Source organism: Musa acuminata, chromosome BXJ1-3 (genome assembly GCF_036884655.1).
Source record: "Musa acuminata AAA Group cultivar baxijiao chromosome BXJ1-3, Cavendish_Baxijiao_AAA, whole genome shotgun sequence".
Taxonomy (NCBI): Eukaryota; Viridiplantae; Streptophyta; class Magnoliopsida; order Zingiberales; family Musaceae; genus Musa; species Musa acuminata.
The window spans coordinates 1828677-1852418 of NC_088329.1; the positions used below are offsets into that span (position 1 = coordinate 1828677).

The 23742-nt window shown below is 36.3% G+C and overlaps 4 protein-coding genes across 7 annotated transcripts; 3 read left to right on the forward strand and 1 right to left on the reverse strand.

Moving 5' to 3' along the window:
• The first annotated feature begins 36 nt into the window (after positions 1-36).
• On the forward strand, positions 37-2457 carry LOC135615772 (chlorophyll a-b binding protein CP26, chloroplastic-like). The gene is made up of 6 exons (XM_065114726.1): positions 37-273; positions 384-468; positions 1421-1471; positions 1585-1705; positions 1822-1956; positions 2078-2457. The coding sequence occupies exons 1-6, from the start codon at positions 54-56 to the stop codon at positions 2336-2338; spliced, it is 873 nt and encodes a 290-aa protein (XP_064970798.1). The 5' UTR covers positions 37-53; the 3' UTR covers positions 2339-2457.
• Positions 2458-4401: 1944 nt separating this feature from the next.
• On the forward strand, positions 4402-7387 carry LOC135615779 (protein MAINTENANCE OF PSII UNDER HIGH LIGHT 1-like). Its single transcript, XM_065114742.1, has 3 exons — positions 4402-4710; positions 5958-6092; positions 6752-7387. The coding sequence occupies exons 1-3, from the start codon at positions 4537-4539 to the stop codon at positions 7202-7204; spliced, it is 762 nt and encodes a 253-aa protein (XP_064970814.1). The 5' UTR covers positions 4402-4536; the 3' UTR covers positions 7205-7387.
• Positions 7388-8737: 1350 nt separating this feature from the next.
• On the forward strand, positions 8738-12023 carry LOC135615775 (putative 12-oxophytodienoate reductase 11). Its single transcript, XM_065114733.1, has 5 exons — positions 8738-9245; positions 9405-9545; positions 9646-9776; positions 10121-10297; positions 11329-12023. The coding sequence occupies exons 1-5, from the start codon at positions 9040-9042 to the stop codon at positions 11919-11921; spliced, it is 1248 nt and encodes a 415-aa protein (XP_064970805.1). The 5' UTR covers positions 8738-9039; the 3' UTR covers positions 11922-12023.
• A 2815-nt stretch (positions 12024-14838) lies between these two features.
• On the reverse strand, positions 14839-21432 carry LOC135585642 (uncharacterized protein At4g06598-like). Of its 4 annotated transcripts, none has more exons than XM_065114758.1 (5): positions 21273-21432; positions 19997-20665; positions 16271-16350; positions 16038-16160; positions 14839-15543 (listed from the first exon to the last, which is right to left on the reverse strand). In XM_065114758.1, exons 1-5 carry the CDS (start codon positions 21302-21304, stop codon positions 15359-15361), a joined length of 1089 nt encoding a protein of 362 aa, XP_064970830.1. In that variant the 5' UTR covers positions 21305-21432; the 3' UTR covers positions 14839-15358. The 4 variants fall into 4 exon arrangements, with proteins under 4 accessions (XP_064970830.1, XP_064970834.1, XP_064970822.1 ...); XM_065114762.1 differs by having other exon boundaries at positions 21268-21427; XM_065114750.1 differs by having other exon boundaries at positions 19997-20681; positions 21273-21415.
• Between the last annotated feature and the right edge of the window lie 2310 nt (positions 21433-23742).

Here is a 23742-nt window from a genome sequence, read left to right on the forward strand (position 1 = left end):
CATTCCCACCATTTATTCCCCCTTCACTCCCCCCTCTTCTTCCTCCACAGACCATGGCGTCCATCGCAGCAGCCACCGCGGCGGCCTCCCTCGGAGCGTCCGAGATCCTCGGCACACGCCTCAGCGCAGCCGCCCCGGCTCGCGCCGCCGCTGCGCCCTCGTCCGGTTCGTCCAAGATCGTCGCGCTCTTCTCTAAGAAGGCGGCGGCTCCTGCCAAGCGAAAGGCAGCTGCTGCTGCTGCTCCGGCCAATGAGGAGCTCGCCAAGTGGTATGGTGAGACAACAACCTTCTCTCTTCCAATGTTTCTGAGCTTACGATTAGCTTTGAGTTCATGATGTTTATGACTGTTTGATCGAATCATGCACTCCAACATCCAATTGCAGGTCCTGACAGAAGAATTTTCTTGCCGGAAGGCCTCCTGGACCGATCTGATATTCCAGAGTATCTCAATGGAGAAGTTCCGGGAGAGTAAGTTTAAGTGGATTTTCCTGTTGCATGTTAAATCCTCCTCATTCATCAATGAACAAGAACAGGTGAAATTTATCTCACTTATCTTAGGTCTACACTTGTCTAAATCATCAGATTAGATATTGACTATAGAGGATATTGTTGTTTTTTTCCAGAAATTTGAGTATCCTAACAAGATTCATTATGATTTGAATTCTTTAAAAAGAAAAAAAAAATCAGAGCAATGTGGATAAAAATTTGATTAAAAAATAAAAAAAAATATTGAATCATATGGGCTCAGTAATTGAAGCCAAGTAGAAATTACCCATAAGAGGTACATAAGTCAGTTAAAATTAATTTATGATCAAACTAAATAAAAATGAGTGAGCTATATTTAATATCTCAAATATGTATAAGCTCTTAAGAGATGACAATATTGGAAAATCATTTAGAAGAATGGTAGGCTTCAATAATTCATAATGAAGTGAAGAAAAGAGGTACTGATAACTAGAAACATCCATTTATTACAGTAGTTCCATTAATCTCTGTCTTCCCCCCTCTCAATTTCTATTGTTACTCTTGTTAAAAAAAATGATAGGTTATATATAGACCATGTCCTGATAGAAATCCTAATTTTGCCAAAACTCTTAAACCAACTTCTTCTCTAAATACAAAGTTTAATTTAATTTCTAACAGATAAGTTGTTTAATATGCATTCCTTGTTGCTGTTATACTTTTTTTAAAGTAGAATTAAGGACTTCATGCTGCCAATTTCTGTGCATTGATGTCTCACCAGAAACAATCTCAGTATGATCTGCATTTAGACATCTGTAGAAAACTTGAGATAAACTATGGCCAAGATGATTTACCTACAAAATATATGCTCTTTTGAGAGCTCAATTCTATTTAATCAGAGCATGTTATACTAAAAATTTCTAAGATCTAAAGGAATTATATTCTGACCTTGTTGCAGTTATGGCTATGATCCTTTTGGGCTGAGCAAGAAACCTGAAGATTTTGCCAAGTACGTGTACCATATCAACTGAGTCATCTACCTTCACTCACATTTCTCAACGTCAATTAGTCATCATCAAGTAGAAAGACATTGGTGCTAAATCCTTTATTTCCATTGTGCAGATACCAAGCTTATGAGCTCATCCATGCAAGGTGGGCAATGCTTGGTGCAGCTGGCTTCATCATCCCAGAGGCCTTCAACAAATTTGGTGCAAACTGTGGCCCTGAGGCTGTCTGGTTCAAAGTACTTGAATTATGCTTATTTTGTACTTCAACAATCTTAATACTATTATCATACGCAATCAGATTAATCCATCTACATTTCGAACCAAAATCGGTGGCCTTTCGATGCGTTTGCAGACTGGTGCTCTTCTCCTGGATGGGAACACACTGAACTACTTTGGGAAGAGCATTCCAATCAATCTTGTGGTTGCTGTCATTGCCGAGATTGTGCTTGTTGGAGGTGCTGAATACTACAGAATCATCAATGGACTGGTGAGAACATTCTTCTTTCTAGCGTTTTATATCAGTTCACTGCAACTGCAAGCAACCATCAACGCAGTCAGTGTTGCTGCTTCTACTGCCTTTAGACAAGGATCGGATGATTCGTTTGTAGGATTTGGAGGACAAGCTGCACCCCGGAGGTCCATTTGATCCACTGGGGCTGGCAGATGATCCAGACCAATTTGCATTGCTCAAGGTGAAGGAGATCAAGAACGGGCGACTCGCGATGTTTGCGATGCTGGGGTTCTTCCTGCAGGCCTATGTCACTGGGGAAGGACCAGTGGAGAACCTCACCAAACATCTGAGTGACCCATTTGGAAACAATTTGCTCACTGTCATCTCTGGAGCAGCTGAAAGAGCTCCAACCCTGTGATCTCCCAGCCGTGTTTCTTCTCTTCCATGATCTGCATGCCATGTTGACCAATTAGATCATTCATCGCAATGTAAAATGTTATTTGATGATACTTCAAGTAATTCTTGTTTCAGCGAAAACATTCTGTGCAGTCATTGCAAATGTCACAGCTGAATGTAAACTTTTGGACGCCAAATTGCTTCCAATATGACGTTAGATGTCTCCACTAATAGCAAAGGTATTGCTATTATTTAATGACTTTATCATTTAAATATCGTTTCTCATTCATTTAAATGACTTTATCATTTACCCTTTACCCAAAAAAATATTGATAAATATAAATTATTTATAAAATAATGAAGTTCATATTTATAATGATAACTTCATAATCATCCCATTGAATATTAACTCATCATAAATGTAGAATAAATATAGAAAACCAAAGGTTTGGTGAGTAGTGAATACAAGGCATGTTGATCTAATCAATGACATCATGTTGCGTTTATGGCCCATGTCATCTCCACATGACACTGAGATGGGTTAGTTGAAATCCTCAATGGGGCTACTCAATAAATAAAGAGGTGTTTAATCAATGAAGGTATCATAATTGTACAATGAGATCCGTAGTCTACGGTCACCATCAAACATTAAATAAATCGATGATGTCATGCTATGTCCATAGCCTATGTCATCTCCATATTAATGTCAACACCGATATGGGTTTGTTGAAATCCTCAACAGGGCTATCTTAAAGGAAACAAGTTGTTTTATCGATGAATATATCGTAATTGTAGTATGAGATCCATTATCGACGATCATCATCAAGTGCTAAATAAATTAATAATGTCATGCTACATTCACCGCTCATGTCATCTCCATATGAATGCTACCGCTCATGTCATCTCCATATGAACGCTGACACTAAGATAGGTTGGTTGAAGTCCTCAACGAGGCTATCTTGATAGAGATAAAGTGTTCGATCGATGAATATATCATAGTTGTAATATGAGATCCATTGTCGATGATCATCGTCAAGTGCTAAATAAACCAGTAATGTCATACTACGTTCATAGCTCATGTCATCTCTATGTGAACGTCGACACTGAGATCGATAGGTTGAAGTCCTCAATGGGGCTACCTCGATAAAGACAAGGTATTTGTTCGATAAATATGCCATAGTTTTAGTATGAGATCCATAGTCAACGATCATTCTCAAATGCTAAATAAATCAATGATGTCATGTTGCATCGTCAAGCACTAAATAAGATGTCATACTGAAAATACAATGGTGAATTTTAAAAAAAACTTAGTTTTTGAATTTTTTTTCAGGAAGTATCCTATAGAGTTCTCTAAGAGTGTCCTTTTTTTTATACCTAAAATATTCTCCTTTTCGTATGTATCAGTCTATGAATCTATCTTATTATAATGTTTTTAACTATATTATAATATTTTTAATAATATAAAAAATACTATAATTTAGTAAAAAAACTATAACACGATGTTTTTATATATTTTTATAAAAAAATATTTATGGTATTTTTATATTATATTATAGTGTTTTTAATAATATCAAATAAACACTAAATATATAATTATATTGTTGAAAGCACTGTAATGTAGTATAAAAATATTATAAAAAAAATATATTTTTGGGAATTCTGGAAATAGAGGACACGTTCAAGAAAAAAAAAATCTAAAAATAGAGTTTTGTTTATAGTTTGCCCATTAAATAAAGAAAACACTATTTAATAAAAATATTTGAAAACTATTGGTCAAACTATAATAATATTAAAAAATTAAAAATTTAAAGTATGGGATAACACAACCTAAATCTTGATCCCAAATCAAGAAGAGATCAACATTAATTATTTATATAAAATTTGCATGGATATATGCACCAAACTCAAATTGAGAGGATACGAAATTTATTTTTATTATTATTATTATTATTATTATTATTATTATTATTATTATTATTATTATTATTATATTAACATTTTAAATCACAAAAAAAGAATCCCTGGTAATATCTTCCCTCTCTTCCTCATCTATCATTTTTCGGTAGAGAAGATGACGCCACGCGGCCAACGCAAACCCACTCGAACCTGACCACAGAATCCAACTCCAAGGTTCTCCCAAATACACCGAGGCCAGCGAGAGAGGAGGAGGGCAGCCGCCGTGAGTGACTTCTGCTTCACAGCGTCCGCACATAAGCCGCCATGGCCTGCACCACTCAGTCCATCATATCCGCCAACAGCTGCGTCATCCCCTCTCCCAGGACCTTCAGGAAGCCACGGTGGGTGAGACCGCACACGAAGCTCTTCGCCGTGAACGAATCCTCTGGCTCCGACGACTCCGACTGCAACGCCGAGGAGTGTGCTCCGGATAAGGAGGTATGGCGTCCGCTTGATTCCTGTTCTGCGCATGCCATTATTTAGCTCCTCCCTTTTGATGCTGTGTTCACCTAGTTTTCGACTCCTCTGAGGCCTGCATCTTTGGATCTTATCGGACCTCATTTTATCATGCTCGATCTTGTCAGTGGATGTCATGACATGGTTCTTGCAAGGATGTAATTAATTGTGTGACATTGATGTATTAATCATCAGAATTGACAGTTCAAATCACTGGACTATTAATCATCAGAACCTCTATGCTTATTACCTTTGAGATAGAGTATATGCAATCATATCCTGCAATTTGTAATGTATGTATGTATATATATGTTTCTTTTTGGATTTTGTAATCATATCTCTATGCTTGTTACGATTGGAGTTTTGACCAGCGAGGGAAGAGAACATGTCGCTTCTGAAAGGATTTTGGATTAGATAGAGATGATTAATGTGCCTAGGACTATTCTTGAAAGGAAAAATCTTGTCATTGTTGAAAACAGGGGTGATGAATCTGGAAACTATGCCTCGACCCTCTTTTAGTGCCAAAAGATAAGTATAAGAACCAATGATGATGAAAGAATTAATAGAAATATACTCGTGAATCTCGATTTATGGAACATAGTAGCGAAGTCCATATTTGATTTTGACATTGAATTCAAAAGTTTTATAAGACAATTGTGAGACTAACAATGCTTTATTGATTTGAGTGTTGGATAGTTAAAAAATAATATACACAAAAATTTTATGTTGCCGAGATGACAGTGTTGAGATGGATATGTGGAGTTATAGGAAAGATAGGAAAAAATATATTTTTATTCATGAATAATTAGGTATCGTTTCGATAGAGGATAAGATAAGAGACGATCGTTTAAAATGGTATGCGCATGTGCTTAGGAGATCTTCGGATGCGATAGTCAAAAGAGGTGAAATAATTAATGTTAGTGGTATGATGAGAGGTAAAGAAATACTTAAAAAGACTTTAATAGAAACTATAAATAAATATTTAAGTACTCTAAGCTTAACTAAATATATGATTTTTTATATATCTCAATGGTGAAAAAAAAAACCATGTATCCGAATCCAAATAGTTGGACTTACGACTTTGTTGTTGTTATTATTGTTGTTGTTTTTGTTGCATTCGAAAATTTCTTCTTTATTTCATTTATGAAATGAAGTAATAGTTAATTTTATTTCTTTGAAAGGCAAAGAAGATAGACCAAAGCATAAGCTTATTTCATTAAGTTTTGTAGGTCGGGAAGGTCAGCATGGAATGGTTAGCCGGTGAGAAAACAAAAGTGGTCGGGACATTCCCACCTCGCAATCGAGGTTGGACTGGTTATGTCGAGAAAGATACTGCTGGACAAACAAACATATACTCAGTTGAGGTTTGTGGTTTTCTCCCCTGAAAAGTTATGCGATAAGTAAAACTCAACCATTACAACCATCATGTTTGTGCATGTACTTATTTGCTTGTCAAAGTTCTTCAATTCTTACAACAAAGTTATACCTAATTAGCAATCCTGAAGTTGTATTTGAACTATTAAAATGCAAATATGCTTCATCCTAAAAGACTAACAAGTTCCAAAGTGGTCATCGTTGGCCAACAGAATAGCATAGGATAATCTTGCCGGTTGTGATTGACTGAAAAACTTTGAACTTTTCTATATCTATTGATCTTCTAGATTATTGATGAATGAAGTCAATAGTGTTGCTGCTAAAAGAAAAGCTATCTATCGTTCTTGTAGCCCGGAAGAGAATTAATTTTAAGCATCTTGTAAGATGGCTTATTGTTTTATGATGCAGTGGTTCATTGTATCCTTCAAATATAATTGACATCATGTTAATTGTAAGGTATTCATCATGTACAGAAAATATGCAAATCTAAATAACTTATCCAAGCTAAACTTATAAGGCCTACAAATTATATATATACAGAGAGGAATTAAATGTTTCGGAATGTATCCTAGTGCATAATCAATAAAGTGAAGTGATAAAAGAACAAGAAGTCATTTTTTTTCCTTCTCACCAAATCCATGTTCTCCAGCCTGCAGTTTACGTTGCAGATAGTGCAATAAGTTCCGGGACTGCAGGAACATCAACTGAAGGATCAGAGAACACTCTTGCTATAAATTCTGGTTTAGCCCTTATTTCGATTGCTGCAGCCTCATTGATACTCCTCCAAGTCAGCAAAAGTCAGCCACAAGTACAGGCAACAGAGTATTCTGGACCACCCCTCAGTTACTACATCGACAAGTTCAAACCAGTGCAGATCGTTGAAGCTTCAGCACCGGCCGCACCTCAAACTTCTGCACCCGTCGAAGCTTCTGTTCCTCCTGAATCTTCGAGCTCTTCCACCGTTGAAGCTTTGGTCCCAACTTCCGAGTCACCATTGTCGACAATTATGCAAGATGGTAGCAAGCCAGAGGCAGTTCCTGAAGTTCAAGTTGAGATGAGTGGGCAGGTTGCTCAAAGTGCAAGTGCAAGCAGTGCTTCCTAAGCAATCTTCCACTTTAGTCACTGAGTAATTTCTGTTTCACCAATTGTTTTTGCTGTATCATGCAGCTGCATCTGCTAATGAATATGAGAATGCTTGTTTTGGCATCCAAATCATATGTACCAGCTCTTAATGTGCGTGTCATATATAGAAGATGCTAACTTTGGTTGGCATTATGTTAAGATACATTTTGGAAAAATATTTACAAGTGCTGAACACAGATCGTAGATTACTAGAACAGAAGCTTTCTACTGCAGTCGAGCAAAGCAGTGATCATGATTCTTCACTGGTATTAGAGAGATGTAAGCGTCCAATATTGCATTTGTTTGAAGCTCATCTTCTCAACTTGGCTGTTTTATGTTCATGATCTTGTGTAGATTATGTCATTGTTTTAAGGATTTTCTGATTAAAGAAGTTTTCTTGTTTCTCTACTTCTTTTCTTTTTTGTCCTTCACCAAGATTTGTCTAAATAACATTAATAACACAGTGACAGAAGATCTCCAAGCACTGCCTGTTCACTCCATATATGGGCAACAAGGTTCTAAATATTCATATACAGGAGAAAAGATGTTGCAAGGATTGCAATCTCCATATCCAACTCCTGCAGTTCTAATCCAGACTGGTACAAAACTGGGGTTATACTAATTTACTATGTGAGTAAAGAGGAATGATAGGTTATATATAGACCATGTCCTGATAGAACTCCTAATTTTACTAAAACTCTTAAACCAACTTCTTCTCAAAATATAAAGTTTGCTTTAATTTCTAACATATAATGCTTCAGTCATTTTGCATCAGTTGTTTAACATGCATTCCTTGTTGCTGTTAATACTTTTTTTTAAAGTAGAATTAAGGACTTCATGCTGCCAATTTCTGGGCATTGATGTCTCACCAGAAACAATCTCAGTATGATCTGCATTTAGACATCTGTAGAAAAATTGAGATAAACTATGGCCAAGATGATTTACCTACAAAAAAATATGCTCTGTTGAGAGCTCAATTCTATTTAATCAGAGCATGTCATACTCGAAAATTTCTAAGATCTGAAGGAATTATATTCTGACGTTGTTGCAGGTATGGCTATGATCCTCAAGATTTTGCCAAGTATGTGCACCATATCAACTGAGTCATCTCCCTTCGATCACATTTCTCACTGTCGATAAGCCATGATCAAGTAGAAAGACATTGGTGCTAAATCCTTTATTTCCATTGTGCAGATACCAAGCTTATGAGCTCATCCATGGAAGGTGGGCAATGGTTGGTGCAGCTGGCTTCATCATCCAAGAGGCAGGCCTTCAACAAATTTGGTGCAAACTGTGGCCCCGAGGCTGTCTGGTACTTGAATTATGCTTATTTTTGTACTCAAAACAATCTTAATACTATTATACGCAATCAGATTAACCCATCTACATTTCGTACTGAAATCGGTGGCCTTTCGATGTGTTTGCAGACTGGTGCTCTTCTCCTGGATGGGAACACACCGAACTACTTTGGGAAGAACATTCCAATCAATCTTGTGCTTGTTGGAGGTGCAAGGAGATCAAGAAGGGGCGGCTCGCGATGGTTGTAACTGATCCAATCGGTGACGTCATGCTGCGTTCAGGGCTCACGTCATCTTCGTATGAACGGTGTGACAATTTAAATATGTTGGGTTGGTTGAAGTTCTTGGCAGCAGGGATACCTTGATGGCGACATGGAGTTCGATCGATGGGGGTGCGTAGTTTAGGATGGTCCAGTAATCCTACTCCAATGCAGCCGTCCATGTTGACTCAAGCATGGATGGAATCGCTGCACCTGGATGGTTTCATGGGAATTAGAGCCGCTTCACCAATTGATGAATGATTGTACTTGTTTTCCTCCTCCTCTCTGTGGCTCCCTACAAATACACGCCGACCGGGCCTCGACGACCGAGCAAGCACGCACGGCGAGTAGGAGATCCTTGTTTGCCTTCTTCGATCTTTTGGGCGGGCCGAGACATGGCGGCAGCGAATTCAGTTCCTCTCATTACCGCTTACAAGATGGGCAAGTTTGATCTCTCGCACAGGTCCGTATCCTTCATTCCCCTAAAGATCCCGTTAGGAGTAGACAAAAGGTCGATTATATGGCGTGCAGTCCTTCAACCGTTTGTTTGCGATATGATGTTGAGAAAAGATAAGATCTTTTTCGTTTTTCGCCCTTGATTTCTTGCTGTCGATGTTGTTAGAGTGGTGCTAGCACCATTGACAAGGCAGAGGTCATACGGGAACGTCCCACAGCCGCATGCCATCTTGTACTACTCTCAGCGAGCCTCCAAAGGCGGTCTTCTGATAGCGGAGGCAACCGGGGTTTCAGACACCGCGCAAGGGTGAGATTCTGGAAGCCGCAAACTTGTTTCTTTAGTTCAACTGGTTCTTGGATGGTATTCTTGTGTTTGGTCATCGAAAGCATTGTTGTTGTTGTGTAAGGTACCCTTGCACGCCCGGCATTTGGACGAAAGAACAGGTGGAAGCATGGAAGCCGATTGTGAATGCAGTTCATGAAAAGGGTGGCATCTTCTTTTGCCAGATTTGGCACGTAGGAAGGGTTTCAAATCATGGTGCGTTCCCTCAACACTTCTGCCTTTGTTTTCTTGGTTTAGGCTGAAGTGAAGTAGGGTGGTAGGCTTAATTGAAACTCCTCTGACCATATGGTGGTTCTCATGCTTCAGAGACCCACTAGGTATTCGACAGAATACCGAGCATAATCTGATACCACTTGGAATTTTGGATGTTGTCCTTTCCCCTTGATAGACATGATGGCAAAAGATGGTTAAAGTATTACAACATTCCTTCATTGTGCTTATAAAGGCACTACTGGCTGATGCTTGCCAAGGTCTTGAGCTGTAGTCATCCGTGTTATATGTATTCAAGCTCATCTGATTACTTCTGTGCACCATTGCAGATTTCCAACCCAATGGGCAAGCTCCAATCTCATCTACTGACAAGCCAATTACTCCTCAAGTACGAGCAAATGGCATCGATGTTGCTATTTTTTCAACTCCAAGGCGGTTGCGGACGGAAGATATTCCTTTGGTTGTCAATGATTTTAGAGTTGCTGCAAGAAATGCCATAGAAGCTGGTAAGAATCTTGTATCTTTATTTCATATTCACGAGTTTGTATTTGATAGGAAGTCAAGTTTATGACAAAGCTTTTGCTATTGTGCTATACCATCCACACTAGCACAAAAAGAAAACAAGAACATATATGGAGCCACAAGTCGTGCCAAGAGCTTCATACTAATAGACCTTTTGAAATCATACCTTATGTTCCAGTTGAGTATGCACTAATGATACTTTTTAGCATAAGTAATTCATGGATCATAAATGAACCTTAATGTTTGTGATGACCGACTGGTTATATAACTTATATAAAACACTAGGTATACGATTAAAATCCCTCGTACCTGTAGAGAACCCTACAGCCTAAACAACCAACATCTATGGCTTGTTCTTTTTTCTGCCCTGATTTCTTTTGTTTTTGATGGACGAATCCAAAAAAGGAAATAAGATACTATGCTACATGTCTGTAAGGCCCGTTGCCTCTGAAGCATGATCTGAGTACCTAGGACTTTCAGACTGAAGTGCAAGTCCTTGGCCACACAACCAACGATGTTTTCCTTATCTATATACGCTATTAGATTCATTGAACTGGGAGGATCACTGCCAAACAAAGTAGAAAGACAAAAGGTTTATTATTAAATTTTGGTCTCTTCCAGGCTCCAGCATAGTAGCTTAAGGCTTGATTACATTGGAAGTGTATGGACCCGATAATTGAAGGCCATGTGTTCAAAATTCCTAAAGCACCATAGTTCATGGTTCGTTGGATTCTCACTGCTCCTTAGGCACCTTACTTTTCTTATTTGTGCTCCTACTTTTTAAAGCTCCATCTGCATGATTTTTTGGAAACCTTTATTGCAGTAAGATATATATAATTTCTCTTTAAATTTCAACAAAGTATTGTGTTTTTTATAAATAGGAAGCGGCTTTCACCTTTTAATTTGAAAGAACAAAATATTGAAAAACTTTAAGCAGGGGCACATGATGATTCTATTATCATTTTATTAGAAAACTTTTGATTAACCGGAGGTAGCACATTTTCTTGGTGTATAGGTTTTGATGGAGTCGAGATTCATGGAGCCCATGGATATTTAATTGATCAATTCTTAAAAGACCAAGTGAATGATCGTACAGACAGGTATGGCGGAAGCTTAGAGAATCGTTGCCGCTTTGCTTTAGAAATAGTTGAAGCTGTGGTTGATGAAATTGGAGCTGACAGAGTTGGAATAAGACTTTCTCCCTATGCAAACTATATGCAATCAGGAGATTCAAACCCTGAGGCTCTTGGATTATACATGGCCAATGCTCTGAACAAATATGGGATTTCATACCTTCACATGGTGGAGCCTAGGATGATAAATGTAGGAGAAAAAGTTGAAGTTCCTCACAGTCTTCTTCCTATGAGGAAAGCATTTAAGGGAACATTCATTGTCGTCGGGGGCTATGATAGGGAAGAAGGTAACACTGCCATCGCTAGTGGTTATGCAGATCTAGTTGCTTATGGGCGCCTATTTTTAGCTAACCCTGACCTGCCTCGAAGATTTGAGTTGAACGCTCCACTTAACAAGTATAACAGGGAGACTTTCTACATTCAGGATCCAGTTGTTGGGTATACAGATTACCCATTTCTTGATTCTGATTCGTAGATTACCAAAGTATGTACTGAGTTTATACTCCTTTAGTATCATGGAACTTAAGATTTGGGTGCTACAATAGAAATTTAAGGTTCAAATTTGTCTTTTGAATTATTCACTTTGTCAAGAAACAAATGTGGATTCAAGGAGTGTGATGCCTATAAATTGTTCTTCATTTCTTAATCAAGAACAATATTTAATGCTGCAGGTAAACTTTAGACTCTGTGGAGCTTAATTCATCATCTACCGCTGGGCTCTACTTGTCAATTCATGTTGATCTCACATGTCCTCAGGCCTCATTAAGCATGATCCAAGTCAATGCCAAAAAATTAAAAAAGGTCTTCAGAGGTCCCAAGTTAGTAGAAATATGTCCCTTTTCTTTTTTCTGTTTGGGAAAAAAAATCGTATTTCAATTTTTCACAAGATTAAGGTTAACAACATCCATTATCATTGATTTTATGTCATATTATCTAATTTGTTTTCATTTTGCATCTTGTCTTCAACAGAAATTAACTCAGTTGTTATTGTATGAATATATATATATATATATATATATATATATATATATATATATATATATATATATATATATATATATATATATATATATATATATATATACATCTCTTTCTAAATTTTACTTGGGAAGTGTCCTATAGAATTCTCTAACAATGTTCTTTTTTTTTTATACCTAGAATATTCTCCTTCTCCCATGAATCGGCCCATTGGATGAATCTATCTTGTTATAATATTTTTAATTATATTATAATATTTTTAATAATATCAAATAATATTATAATTTAGTAAAAATACTATAGCACAAAGTTTTTATATAATTAATTTTTATTAAAATATAATATTTATAGTGTTCTCATGTTGTGTTATAGTGTTTTCTACAATATCAAGAAAATATTAGAAATATAATTATATTATTGAAAGCATCGCAAGACAGTATAAAAATATTATGATCGGACCACACTATAGATGTCCATTAAAAAAAGGGAAGAAATGATATTTTATGTATTAGGGAAAAAAGAATGTTGTTTGGGAATTATAGAGGATACTTGCAAGGAAAAATCTAAAAACAAAGGTTCTTTTATAATTTACCAATTAAATAAATAGAACACTATTTAATAAAAATGTTTTAAAACTATTTGTCAAACTATAAGAATATAAAAAAAATTAAATTTTAAGGTATGAGATAACACAACCTATATTTTGATCCCAAATCAAGAAGATCAACACTAATTATTTATGTAAAATTTGCATGGATACATCATTAAAAAAAATCTTGGGTTATCTTCTCTCCTCTCATCATCTGTCGTTTTTAGTAGAGAAAGATTTCGTACTTGTTACCAAGGTCCGTCATACCGTACCGTATCGGAGTTTTGACCCGGCCTCGGTACGGTACGGTACCGGTGTATCGGGCGGTACACCAGGGCGTACCGAGCGGTATTCCATGGTATACTGATAATTTTATATTATTTTGTATACTATAGCAGTGCTACAGTGTAGTACTGTAGCAGTGCTACTGTGTAGTACTGTAGTACTATAGCGGTACCGGGCTGTCCGCGTACCGAATACCTATCGGATCGGTACGTACCGCCCGATACGGACGGTACGCTTTGGTACGACAGATACCGCTTGTTACAATTGGATTTTTGACCAGCTAGGGAAGAGAACATGTCGCTTCTAAAAAGATTTTGGATTAGATAGAAATGATTAATTTGCTTAGTTCTATTCTTGAAATGAAAAATCTTGTCATTGTTGATAATATGGGTGATGAATTTGGAAACTCTCTTTCAGTGCTAAAAAGAATTAATAGAAATATGCTCTTGAATCCTAATTTATGGAACATAGCAACGAAGACCATATTCGATTTTGATATTGAATTTAAAAATTTTATAAGTTAGTTTTGAGATGAATAATATTTTATTGATCTGAATATTGGATAGTTCAAAAATAATATTAAAAAAAAATTATGTTGTCAAAATGAAAATATTGAGATGGATTCATGGAATTACTAGGAAAGATAGAAAAATATTTTTATTCGTAAACAATTATGTATCACTTCAATAAAAGATATAAGAGAAAATCATTTAAGATGATATGAGCTATGCTTATGAGATGTTTGAATATAGTAATCTAAAATTTTTAAATAATTAATATTAATAGTATGATGAGAGATAAAGGAATACCTAAGAAGACTTTAATAGAAACTATAAAATTGAATCATACAAATATACCGTATGAGTATATAACGGTATGAGAAAATAGACAGGAAGAGAAAGAAAAAGAGAATGAGAAGATGATAAAAGACGAGGAGGAGGTGATAGAGGAAAATGAGATGGTGACAAAAAATGAGAAAATGAGAAGTCCTAAAACTTATATTTTTTAAAAATTAATATTTGAACTGGATAACTCAAAATAAGGATAGTCCGTATTCCGACTAATAAATATTAATCAAATCATATCGAATCATTTTTGCATTCCTTAAAACATAAAACATAGACCTCACCTCATTGCCATGACTGCATCGGTACGATTCTATCGGTTTTTGCATCTCCTTGAAACATAGACCTCATTGCCATGGCTGCATCGGTAGAAAACAGTTCTTGTACAGGATTTACCTGATGTACCAAAAATATTTACTGTAGAAGCAGTTGACAGCCTCAGCATTAGTAAATCCATATGAGAAATAAAAAGTTACCTTCCATGGTTACTGTGTTCTGATGATGATACTCAAAACATACAACTCCCAGATTATTTTGAGGCCACGTCATCGGAATCAAGAAAATAACTTGTGGCTAATAACAAATCAGCATAAATTTAACATGACAGATAGTTATCGTTTGCCTGTTGGAGCTCACACTAATTTAACCTGGCCAATTAATGGTCTGTCATAAGCAATCACAAACAACAAAGAGAATGACTGCAATTTTTTACAGAATATATAAGAGAATTCCATAATGTTGTTGAAGCTTCCTACTTTCTCTTGCATAATGATGCAACATAATCACATACAATGAAAGTTATTCCATGTTGTAGACATTTTACATACCCTTCATGGAACTGCAAGTATTCAAATGTTGGATAATTGAGCTAGCAATAATGGATTCTCAAGTGAAACAGGAAGGGAAAAAAAAAGAGGAGTTGGAGACTTATAAGATATAAAGACAGAAAAATCAGGAACCGTAGAGCCTAACACCACCAACTGGTCGAGCGTCACCAACGGACGTGGACTGAACATGACCATGAGGTGCAGCACAAAAGCAAATGAGAAAACGAATCAATAACCCAGTTCCCAAGTTATCAAACTTTCGGACATTATCCATCTTTGATGTTCCCATCCTGCTTCTCCATGCCATATCTGGAGTCTGCCACAGAAAGGTGGATAAGGAGACCAAGCATGATCATATGACCAAGTGTTAGGAAGAGTAGATGAAAATTCAAATGTGAAGAGGGTTTGTGACTGGGTCAGGTCCAGCATCCATGTCATTGTGCTTCAAGGAGAGATTGGCAAATTGGGAATCAAGGTCTGTACTCCTCCTGTGTCCATGTAAGGGAGCCGCCTGATGTTGCTGATAAAATATTCGAAGATGAGCAACCTCTTGTTCTAGCATCTCTTGCTGGACTGCATTGTACCAAATAAACTTAAGTTTGAAAGTTCATGATATTATTCTGGAAAATCGTGCACTTCAGTGAAAAATTTTGTAAAAGAATTGGAAAATTAATCTTCATGAAAAAAAAAAATTTAGGATGAATATTTTTCAAAATAAGATTCCACTAGGTTAAAATAGATAATGTTTCCCAGCTGGAGACTTAGGACAGCCAGTGTATTTTGAAGTGCATTCACCAAGAATTTCACATCAGCATATATGTTAAAAGCACCAAGGTCAGACAGCCTAAAGTGGTTGTTAAAATTTGGGGATTGGTTGTAGCAGAGTGAGTTTATGACCCACTAACTATGCTAGTATCATTTTGTGAATCTTTTAAATTTATATCCAGCAATGATAGATATGATCTACCAAACATAAAGAGATTCATTTCAATAAAATGGGTGAAATCATAGGTATTCTTTTAACTGGTGCAAATGCTAGATTAGTCCCAAACCTATTAGATGCTTACAGCGTTTAAAAAGCTGCTCCTGGGATAGACTGTCAAGACGCTGCTTCAACGCTTTGTTCTCTAAGTTCAAAATAAGATTTTGTCGATCCAGAAACTCCAGTTCAGCTGAAATCCCTGAGCCTTCTGCCTATGAAAACATGAAGCGAACAAAATTATTATGAGATTCTTCAAAGTCTCCTTTTCCAAAAATAAGGCTTGCTAAGATCATTTTGGCCCGGGTGATCTCCCAAGACTTGCCTGTAAGGCTTGAACATTTCTCTCTAGCTCTGCAATGTACTGAAGCTTCCGAACCCGAGAGCGCCGAGCAAACTGCCTGGGATAATACAAAGGATTGTGCATGTAATTAGAAAATGGAACATACTCATCAACTTCATAGACTTCATAGACCTAATTTGACTCTTGCTAATGTTTGAAATGTAGAAAATCAAAATTGAAACAAACCTAACATCTAAGTGAAGCAGCACAATGAATGTGTTTCATCCAGGAGTGATCCAGTGTCCTTAAATTGTTAAATGACACATTGAAAAAGTAAGTTTCAACACCATAGCACACTGCAGTTATGATTATTCACCTGTTGTAAAAAGAAATTCCAGCCTTTTATTGCTACATATCCATTTTTAAAAAAAAACATTGCTTAATTGTGCATACCAATTGTCAGATTGCCTGATCTTTTATCCATTTCCTTCAGTTTGCTTTACAGCAAATATGAAGAAGGCATATACAATTCTAATCATTGAAGTCGATTATGGATACATGTAAAGGATGCATACCATGGATGTCAAGCACGATAGGAATCAGAGGCGCAGGAAATAATAACGTCCACAGGAATAAGCATTTATTTTTGTTAACTGACAAAAACTTTGAACAGACAAGGACTGATAAAGCTTCTGACTTGATGATGTTCATTTAGATGAACAACATTCTAGAATATTTTACAACCAACTCTCAAAAGATGTCACGACTTATGTATTTTACATAGAACTGTTGGCAATGTCTTTCTAAGGGCATAAATGACACAAAATCTAAAATAACAGCCATCTCCATAGTTTCTGCAATTTGTTAGCCTCACCTAATGCATGTAACTAACATTTACAAAAGAATTGCCACCTAAGTTAACAAAACCACCCTAAACTAGCAAAGATACACAAACCAGGGTTTGGCGTGTTGACCTGTACCACACGTACAGGTGGTACATACCAGTCTAACAGGATACCGACATGTGGACCTCCCTCTACCGGGCGGTACTGTCACATAACCCCATATCAGGCGATACGGGGTCTGTACCGGACAGTAACTATCGAAATCCGATATTTACCGACCTTTATCGAGGTAACGGTCAAATTTCGATCATTACCGATCAAGGGCTAAGATTGCCCTATTTCAAATGGTCTGATTGACCATTTGAGGCTTAGAAAATGTTTTTAAACCCTTTCCACCTCCCTCTTTGAGCTTATTTCACTTTCTCAATCTCTTCAACTCTCAAACTCTTTTTCACTCACATCGCTCTCTCATTCTCATATTTTTATTCTCCTAAACTCAACAAAGTTATATATGGATTGGATCAAATATATGAGGCTAATTTAGGAAGATTAAAAGGAAAAACATTCTACTCAAGAGATATGTATTTTCCTTCTAGATTTTTATTGATTTATAAGATGCTTAAGCATATTCTATGTGGTATATAACTTAATGTCTAATATGTTGTTTGATATATTTTTGATGGTAGAATAGTGTTAATTAGGGAGTAGTTAAGGTCTTTAATGTTGTAATTAATATATTTATTATTGATTTTTTTTTAATTAAACACTTAATAGGTTAAATCTTTATATTTCATACATATTAAGGTGATTTATATGTTTGTGATAGTATAACATATTTATAGAAATGATACAATTCAAATCATTTCTTTGATTCAGTAGTAACGAAAGGACGATTTGGAACATGTCACAAAATTACTCCTCAAAGCCTAAAAAAAATGTTACTATTCTTTCCTAATTTACATTATTTTTACTAAAATTATACTAAATTTATATTTATTTCCAACTTAAAAACCCTAATCTTAATTTTTTTTATTTTTCAAGTATTTTTTGAGCTATTTTCGATGATTTTGGGTGTAACGTTGGTATGCCCCTGCATGCCGTCGGTACACCTTGGTACATACCATACCGACGCTTGGTCGGTACACCAATATGAATCGAAAATGCAAATCTTGACACAAACTACTAGAATCCGGTAAAAGGTTTCACTAGTAATGCTTATTTGCATTTCACAGTGTAAAAGATGAAATTTACAATGCTAGCATTCATCTACTTTCAAAGTCATCAACCTTTTCGGCAACATAGAAGACAACATGCACCAGGCACATTGGCCACATAGGAATGGTGTAGAATCTAGATTAAAGGATATAAGAATGCAAGATGTTACTTCATCTAACCTGAGAAACTTTAAATAAATAATAACACAACTTTTGGAAATGACATATATTTCTGATCTAATTGTATGAAGAAAACATGGAATTAGTAGTGCACTAATTTAGTTTACAGTATCCAAGAGAAAACCCACTGGTACTTTCAATTAATTGTACAGACAGCCTCAGTTCATAATTCTTTCATATGATAAGAGGAGCATTTGTCATAGATATGAAAGCCTTTTAGCAGTCTCACTACTATCAATCACGTCATAAATTTAATCAGAGTTGATATGGAGTCAACAGCACTATGTTAATCAAAGAAAAATAGGTTACACTAGCAAATTATATTTTGCCATCTTCTGCAATAAAAAAGAACAAATTAATAAATTATAAACAAGGAGTTAACCAAAATAGTGCAATACATTGATATCCACCGGTTGATTGTTTAAGTGATGACAAATATCATAAATTTGAAAAAGAACCATATCTGAAAATGTCCAAAGTCTATTTCTGTTGTACAATACAAATGATGCCATGAGATACAAAGATGAGGGTGGCCTGAGCCATTATATTGAGCTTAACTGAGAAGATAAGTGTGATGTGACACTGCTAGGAGAAATCAAGGATTCAAATCTAGGTCCGATACAGGTTTCGGTAATCTAACCTAATGGACCCCTATGGTATGGATATACTGAGTGGTATATAAACCTATACTTGCAGTATCACCCAAAAAAGATAATAAAATAACAACAGTCCCTGATCAGACCAGTAAATAGTGGTCAAGAGTCAAGACATACTGTCTCAACTGTTATTTGAAACCATGGGAGAATTTGTTCTAGACAATGAAAGAGTAGAGAAGCTTACAAAAAATTGTTATCGCCTTCACATAAAAGGATCCCCACCAAGAAATGTACATTTTTGGACAAACACAGAGAAACAAATGAAGCAACAAGAAGGAAGAATAACAACTCACATTAAAGAAGATTTTTAGCAATAGAGTATCTTGAACACATCAGAATGCTGCGGCATTTTTTATTGATCTCAGAATTCACATTAGGTATCTCTAAAACTGGCTTCCGCAAATTTAGATCACTGGTATACAGTAACGAATTTCTGAGTTTGTAAGAAGTGTTATATCTCAAAAAATCCACCACATGTTTGTGGTTATAACATGATGATATTTTTGTTTAGGGAAAAGAATATGAATATATAAAAATTTGACACTTGTGATTTTAATTTACTGATGTCAACATAATAAGTCTACACAAGAAGGATGTTCATCAACTACCTGTTAACCAAAACTTATACATTTTATGTAAGAATATTAAAAAAAAGTGCAAACTAGTAATTTACAACAGAAGTCCTCAGAATTTAATACAAAGCTTAGCAGTAGCATACATTTTCTTCTAGTTGATCATTGATGCCACAAGATTTGATGCCTATTTAAACTTTTACCATCCATGTTATGGAAATTTGCAATGTGCAATGCAGAAACAAAAACTGGATAAAACACTATTGAATGTTGTCAAGACATCAACATGAAACTTACTGTTTAGCACTCCTTGGATCAGCTGCATACTGCTTAGAGAAGGAATCTTCCTTGTCTGAGGGGCATTTTGGATAGTTGGAAGATCCCTGCTGGTCTTTCTTCTCATCACTATCAGATGGCACTACATTGCGTTCTCTTGGAACAGGGTATGCTCTACTATGCACAATCTTATTCTTTCCCAGTGTAATATTGCCCATAGTTGTTGTAGACTCACACTCTCTATGTTGCGGCCTCCCAGATGAATTGTTCTCCACATAGTATGGATAATGATTTATGTCTCTTTGGTTATCAAGTTCATTCAACCCCCATGGACATAGTGTGGCAACACTGCTCTGCCCGCAGCCCTCCAAGGCTAGGTTAGTGATGCCAGAAGATACCTTAGCCCCATTCAGATATGCAAAAGAATCACTAGATGAGCGACGATGAGATCCTCTCTTCACAGGACTCTCAGGTTCATTAAGCAAATCATCAAGCCAAGGAGGTTGCTCATCAATAAGAAAACTCTCCGATGAAGTGCGCCGATGGTTTGCATTAGGAATGCCCCTTGATCCTGTGGCTCCATGGTCATCATAAAAAGGGGATAGGGTTGGAACGGGGCATTTTGGAGGAAGAAAGGATTGTTTTCCGATAGGCACTAAACTCCTGAAGCTAGTATTTGCCATGCGTCGTCTATCACAACCCCAAGCTTGAAAATTTCAGCAGATTATAAAAAAATTCAAACGAAATGGAAAATGAAATTGAAATTGACAAGCTATGCTGTGCATATTGATATAATTGAGTGATCAACACCACCGATCATATTTTCATGCACCTGAATGAAAGAAGAGACGATTTTATAACATGATCAGTAATTGGAACTATATTAACGCATTTAGATCTCACCCGCTAGTGAATAGACATCGAAAATAAGTATATAGTATAGAGATTGACATGATTTTTCACTGAAGCCAATAAATACTTCACAAATTCCTTACAACATACGGGTTTTAGCATAAACATGCCTACAAAATCAAATTCCACGATATTATGTTTTACATCGTGAACCGCACACATAATTTTCCTCCAAAAAAAAAAAAAAAATCTAATCTAACAGTAGCTAACGTCGAAGATCAGGGAAAACTCGTCACCATCGCATATAAGCCATAGTTCTTCTCTTAGATCCAACAGAACAAGAAAAGGCACGACAGAACAAATATCGGGATCAGAAGAATCCGGAACGAAACCGACCGAATTGAATAAAGAACAAGAAGAAGAAGTCGAACAGGCCAAACCTTACTGATCCGGCACGAATCCTTCATTCTCTCCCATCCGAATCCCCCGGATCAAACCCTAAAAGAGGTATTATTACGGTTCGAGGCCAGGTGAAGAGCTGAAAGAAAGGGAGGAAGCCGAAGTAAAACGACGATAAGAATCCCCGACCCACCGAACCCGACAAAGCGCAAAACAGAACGACGACCACGCGCATCGGGTGCGCTTACCGCCCTCACACCCCCCCTGCGGGCCCACTTGTTGTGCAGTGCGGGCCGTCTGATGTAAGGATCCGACGGTCGAGAAAGGGGCTGATGAAGGCGGTGACAGCTGCGGCCACCTGGTGCTCAACTGTCGGGGGAACGTGTCCGCGCCACCCTGCGTACCTTCCGATGTGTTGCTTGCAACTACTTAGCACCAGCCTTTCGACAGCCCAACTTGAGTGAGACAACCATTGGGATTTGTGTTTCTTAGAGATATTTATGTCTATCCAATCCATTTTTAGAGATTTTTGTGCCACGGATAGATTCACACCTTACAAATCCATGCGATCGGGTAGAATGTTTGTCTTTTACAAAGTCTAAAAATATTATGAATGATTTTTCTAGATTAAATTATCCATGTTATAATAAAAATATTATAAAATTTACTTAAAAATACTATAAAGCATATTTCAAAACACTATAAATAATCTAAATAAACTCTTAACCTCTTTGTAATGACCCATGAGTAATGACAATTAAAGAGATACAATATTATATCATTTTATAGTATTTTTCAATAATATTTATGATATTTTTGGTACATCAATAAAATACCGTAAATGAGACAAATAAAAATATTATAATATTTGAAAATTAGTAAAAGAATCGATAAAAAAAAATTTGGATTTTTTTTTAAAAGAGGATGCACATTTTGAGAAATACTCAAAATATGAATTTTTTTTAAAAAAAATTGTTCATTAAAATACTTATTAATGAAATATAGAAAAAAAAAAAAAGGAAGATAAATATCTAAGTTAGATTATTAATATATTTGATTATTTGATGAATATTTATTAGATGTTGTTGTCCATTTTGGTTAGTCAATTTAAGCACTGTGGATGCTGAGTTGGAAGCCTACAATATTTAATGGTAGCTAATTATAATAGAGTTAATGGATCTAACATTTCGATTCTAAATTATGGGGATGAAGTTATGAGTATTGTGTCAAATGAGTAGGTATTAGTCAAGTGTTTCGAAAATAATAACTCGTATTTAGTTTTGATTGATCTCAACTCGTATTTACTTATATACATCTTATTCCTTCCCCTAAAAGATGCTATATCTGTTTGATGGTTGACAAATACGAGGAAATAAGATGTTTGAGAGCTACCATTCTATTATGACATCTTTCGGGTCAACAAAGCCTTGTTGTTATAAGCTTAAGAGTAGAATATTCCTCATAATATTTTGTATTCTAACAATATTCTTCTCACCATTTTATAGATGGAAGCATTTATTTTTGATTCAGAATCCAAATGATTTACTTTAAGGGAGTCATACTGAATGAATAAGTCAAACTCCTCCTACGAAATCTAGCTTTGAGGATGTTCAGGTTGACTCGGACCTTGTGACATGAATCGATGATCAGTTGTGACACTGTCAAAATTCTAGAAGAATTTATACTTTTCAAGATAATTGAATACATAATTTAGTCAAATTTAGGCAAAGAAATCACATCACGGATTTCCAAATTGTTAGGTCCTTTGTCTCAGACTTGGACTCATCCCTTCATGCTCATGAATGCTCCCTTCGTTCCTTGTTCTAAATGCATGTCACCGCAGCTCACACAGACTTTTAATAGATGGGTCTTCACTTCAACGCGTGAATATTGTCAGGTGCAAGATCTAAGCTAAGGTTTACATGGATAAGAAAGTCATGGATGACCTACTTGGAATGGTGGGAGAGTTAAGGTTCTGCCTACAGTAGGCATACAGAAGACCCCTTCCACACCCAAATCAAGTCTTCGAAGAGAATGGAAGAAGCAGCAAAGTAGGAAGAATAGGACGTGGAAGGCATGGAGTAGTAGCTGTTGCATGTCTTTACTTAAAATGAGTCGCATGACAATAATACATTTTATTTTGCTTTTTATAGTGAGAGAGAGAGGAATGATGATCGAGAGATGTGGTGAGAGTTTGGTGGGAAAGAGCCGTCTCTATTTCTCCCCAATGAATTATACTTTATTCACGCTTCAAATTGATGTTTGATGTCATATACAATTATCTAAGGACCGACGATGGCGTGAGGAAGATGAACAGCAAGGATCACAAAGTATCTTCAAATTGATGTCCTACTTTATTTTCCTGACATGTGGAAGACCTAATTCACTTATATCACTCTGGCAACAGTGGAGGAGTTCATCATCCGACGTCTCTTCTCTTTTAAATGCTGGCATGGAATATGATCATCTCTTCCGATTTATGTGGCTCAGGAGGTGGCAGGCCAGAAGCATTGATG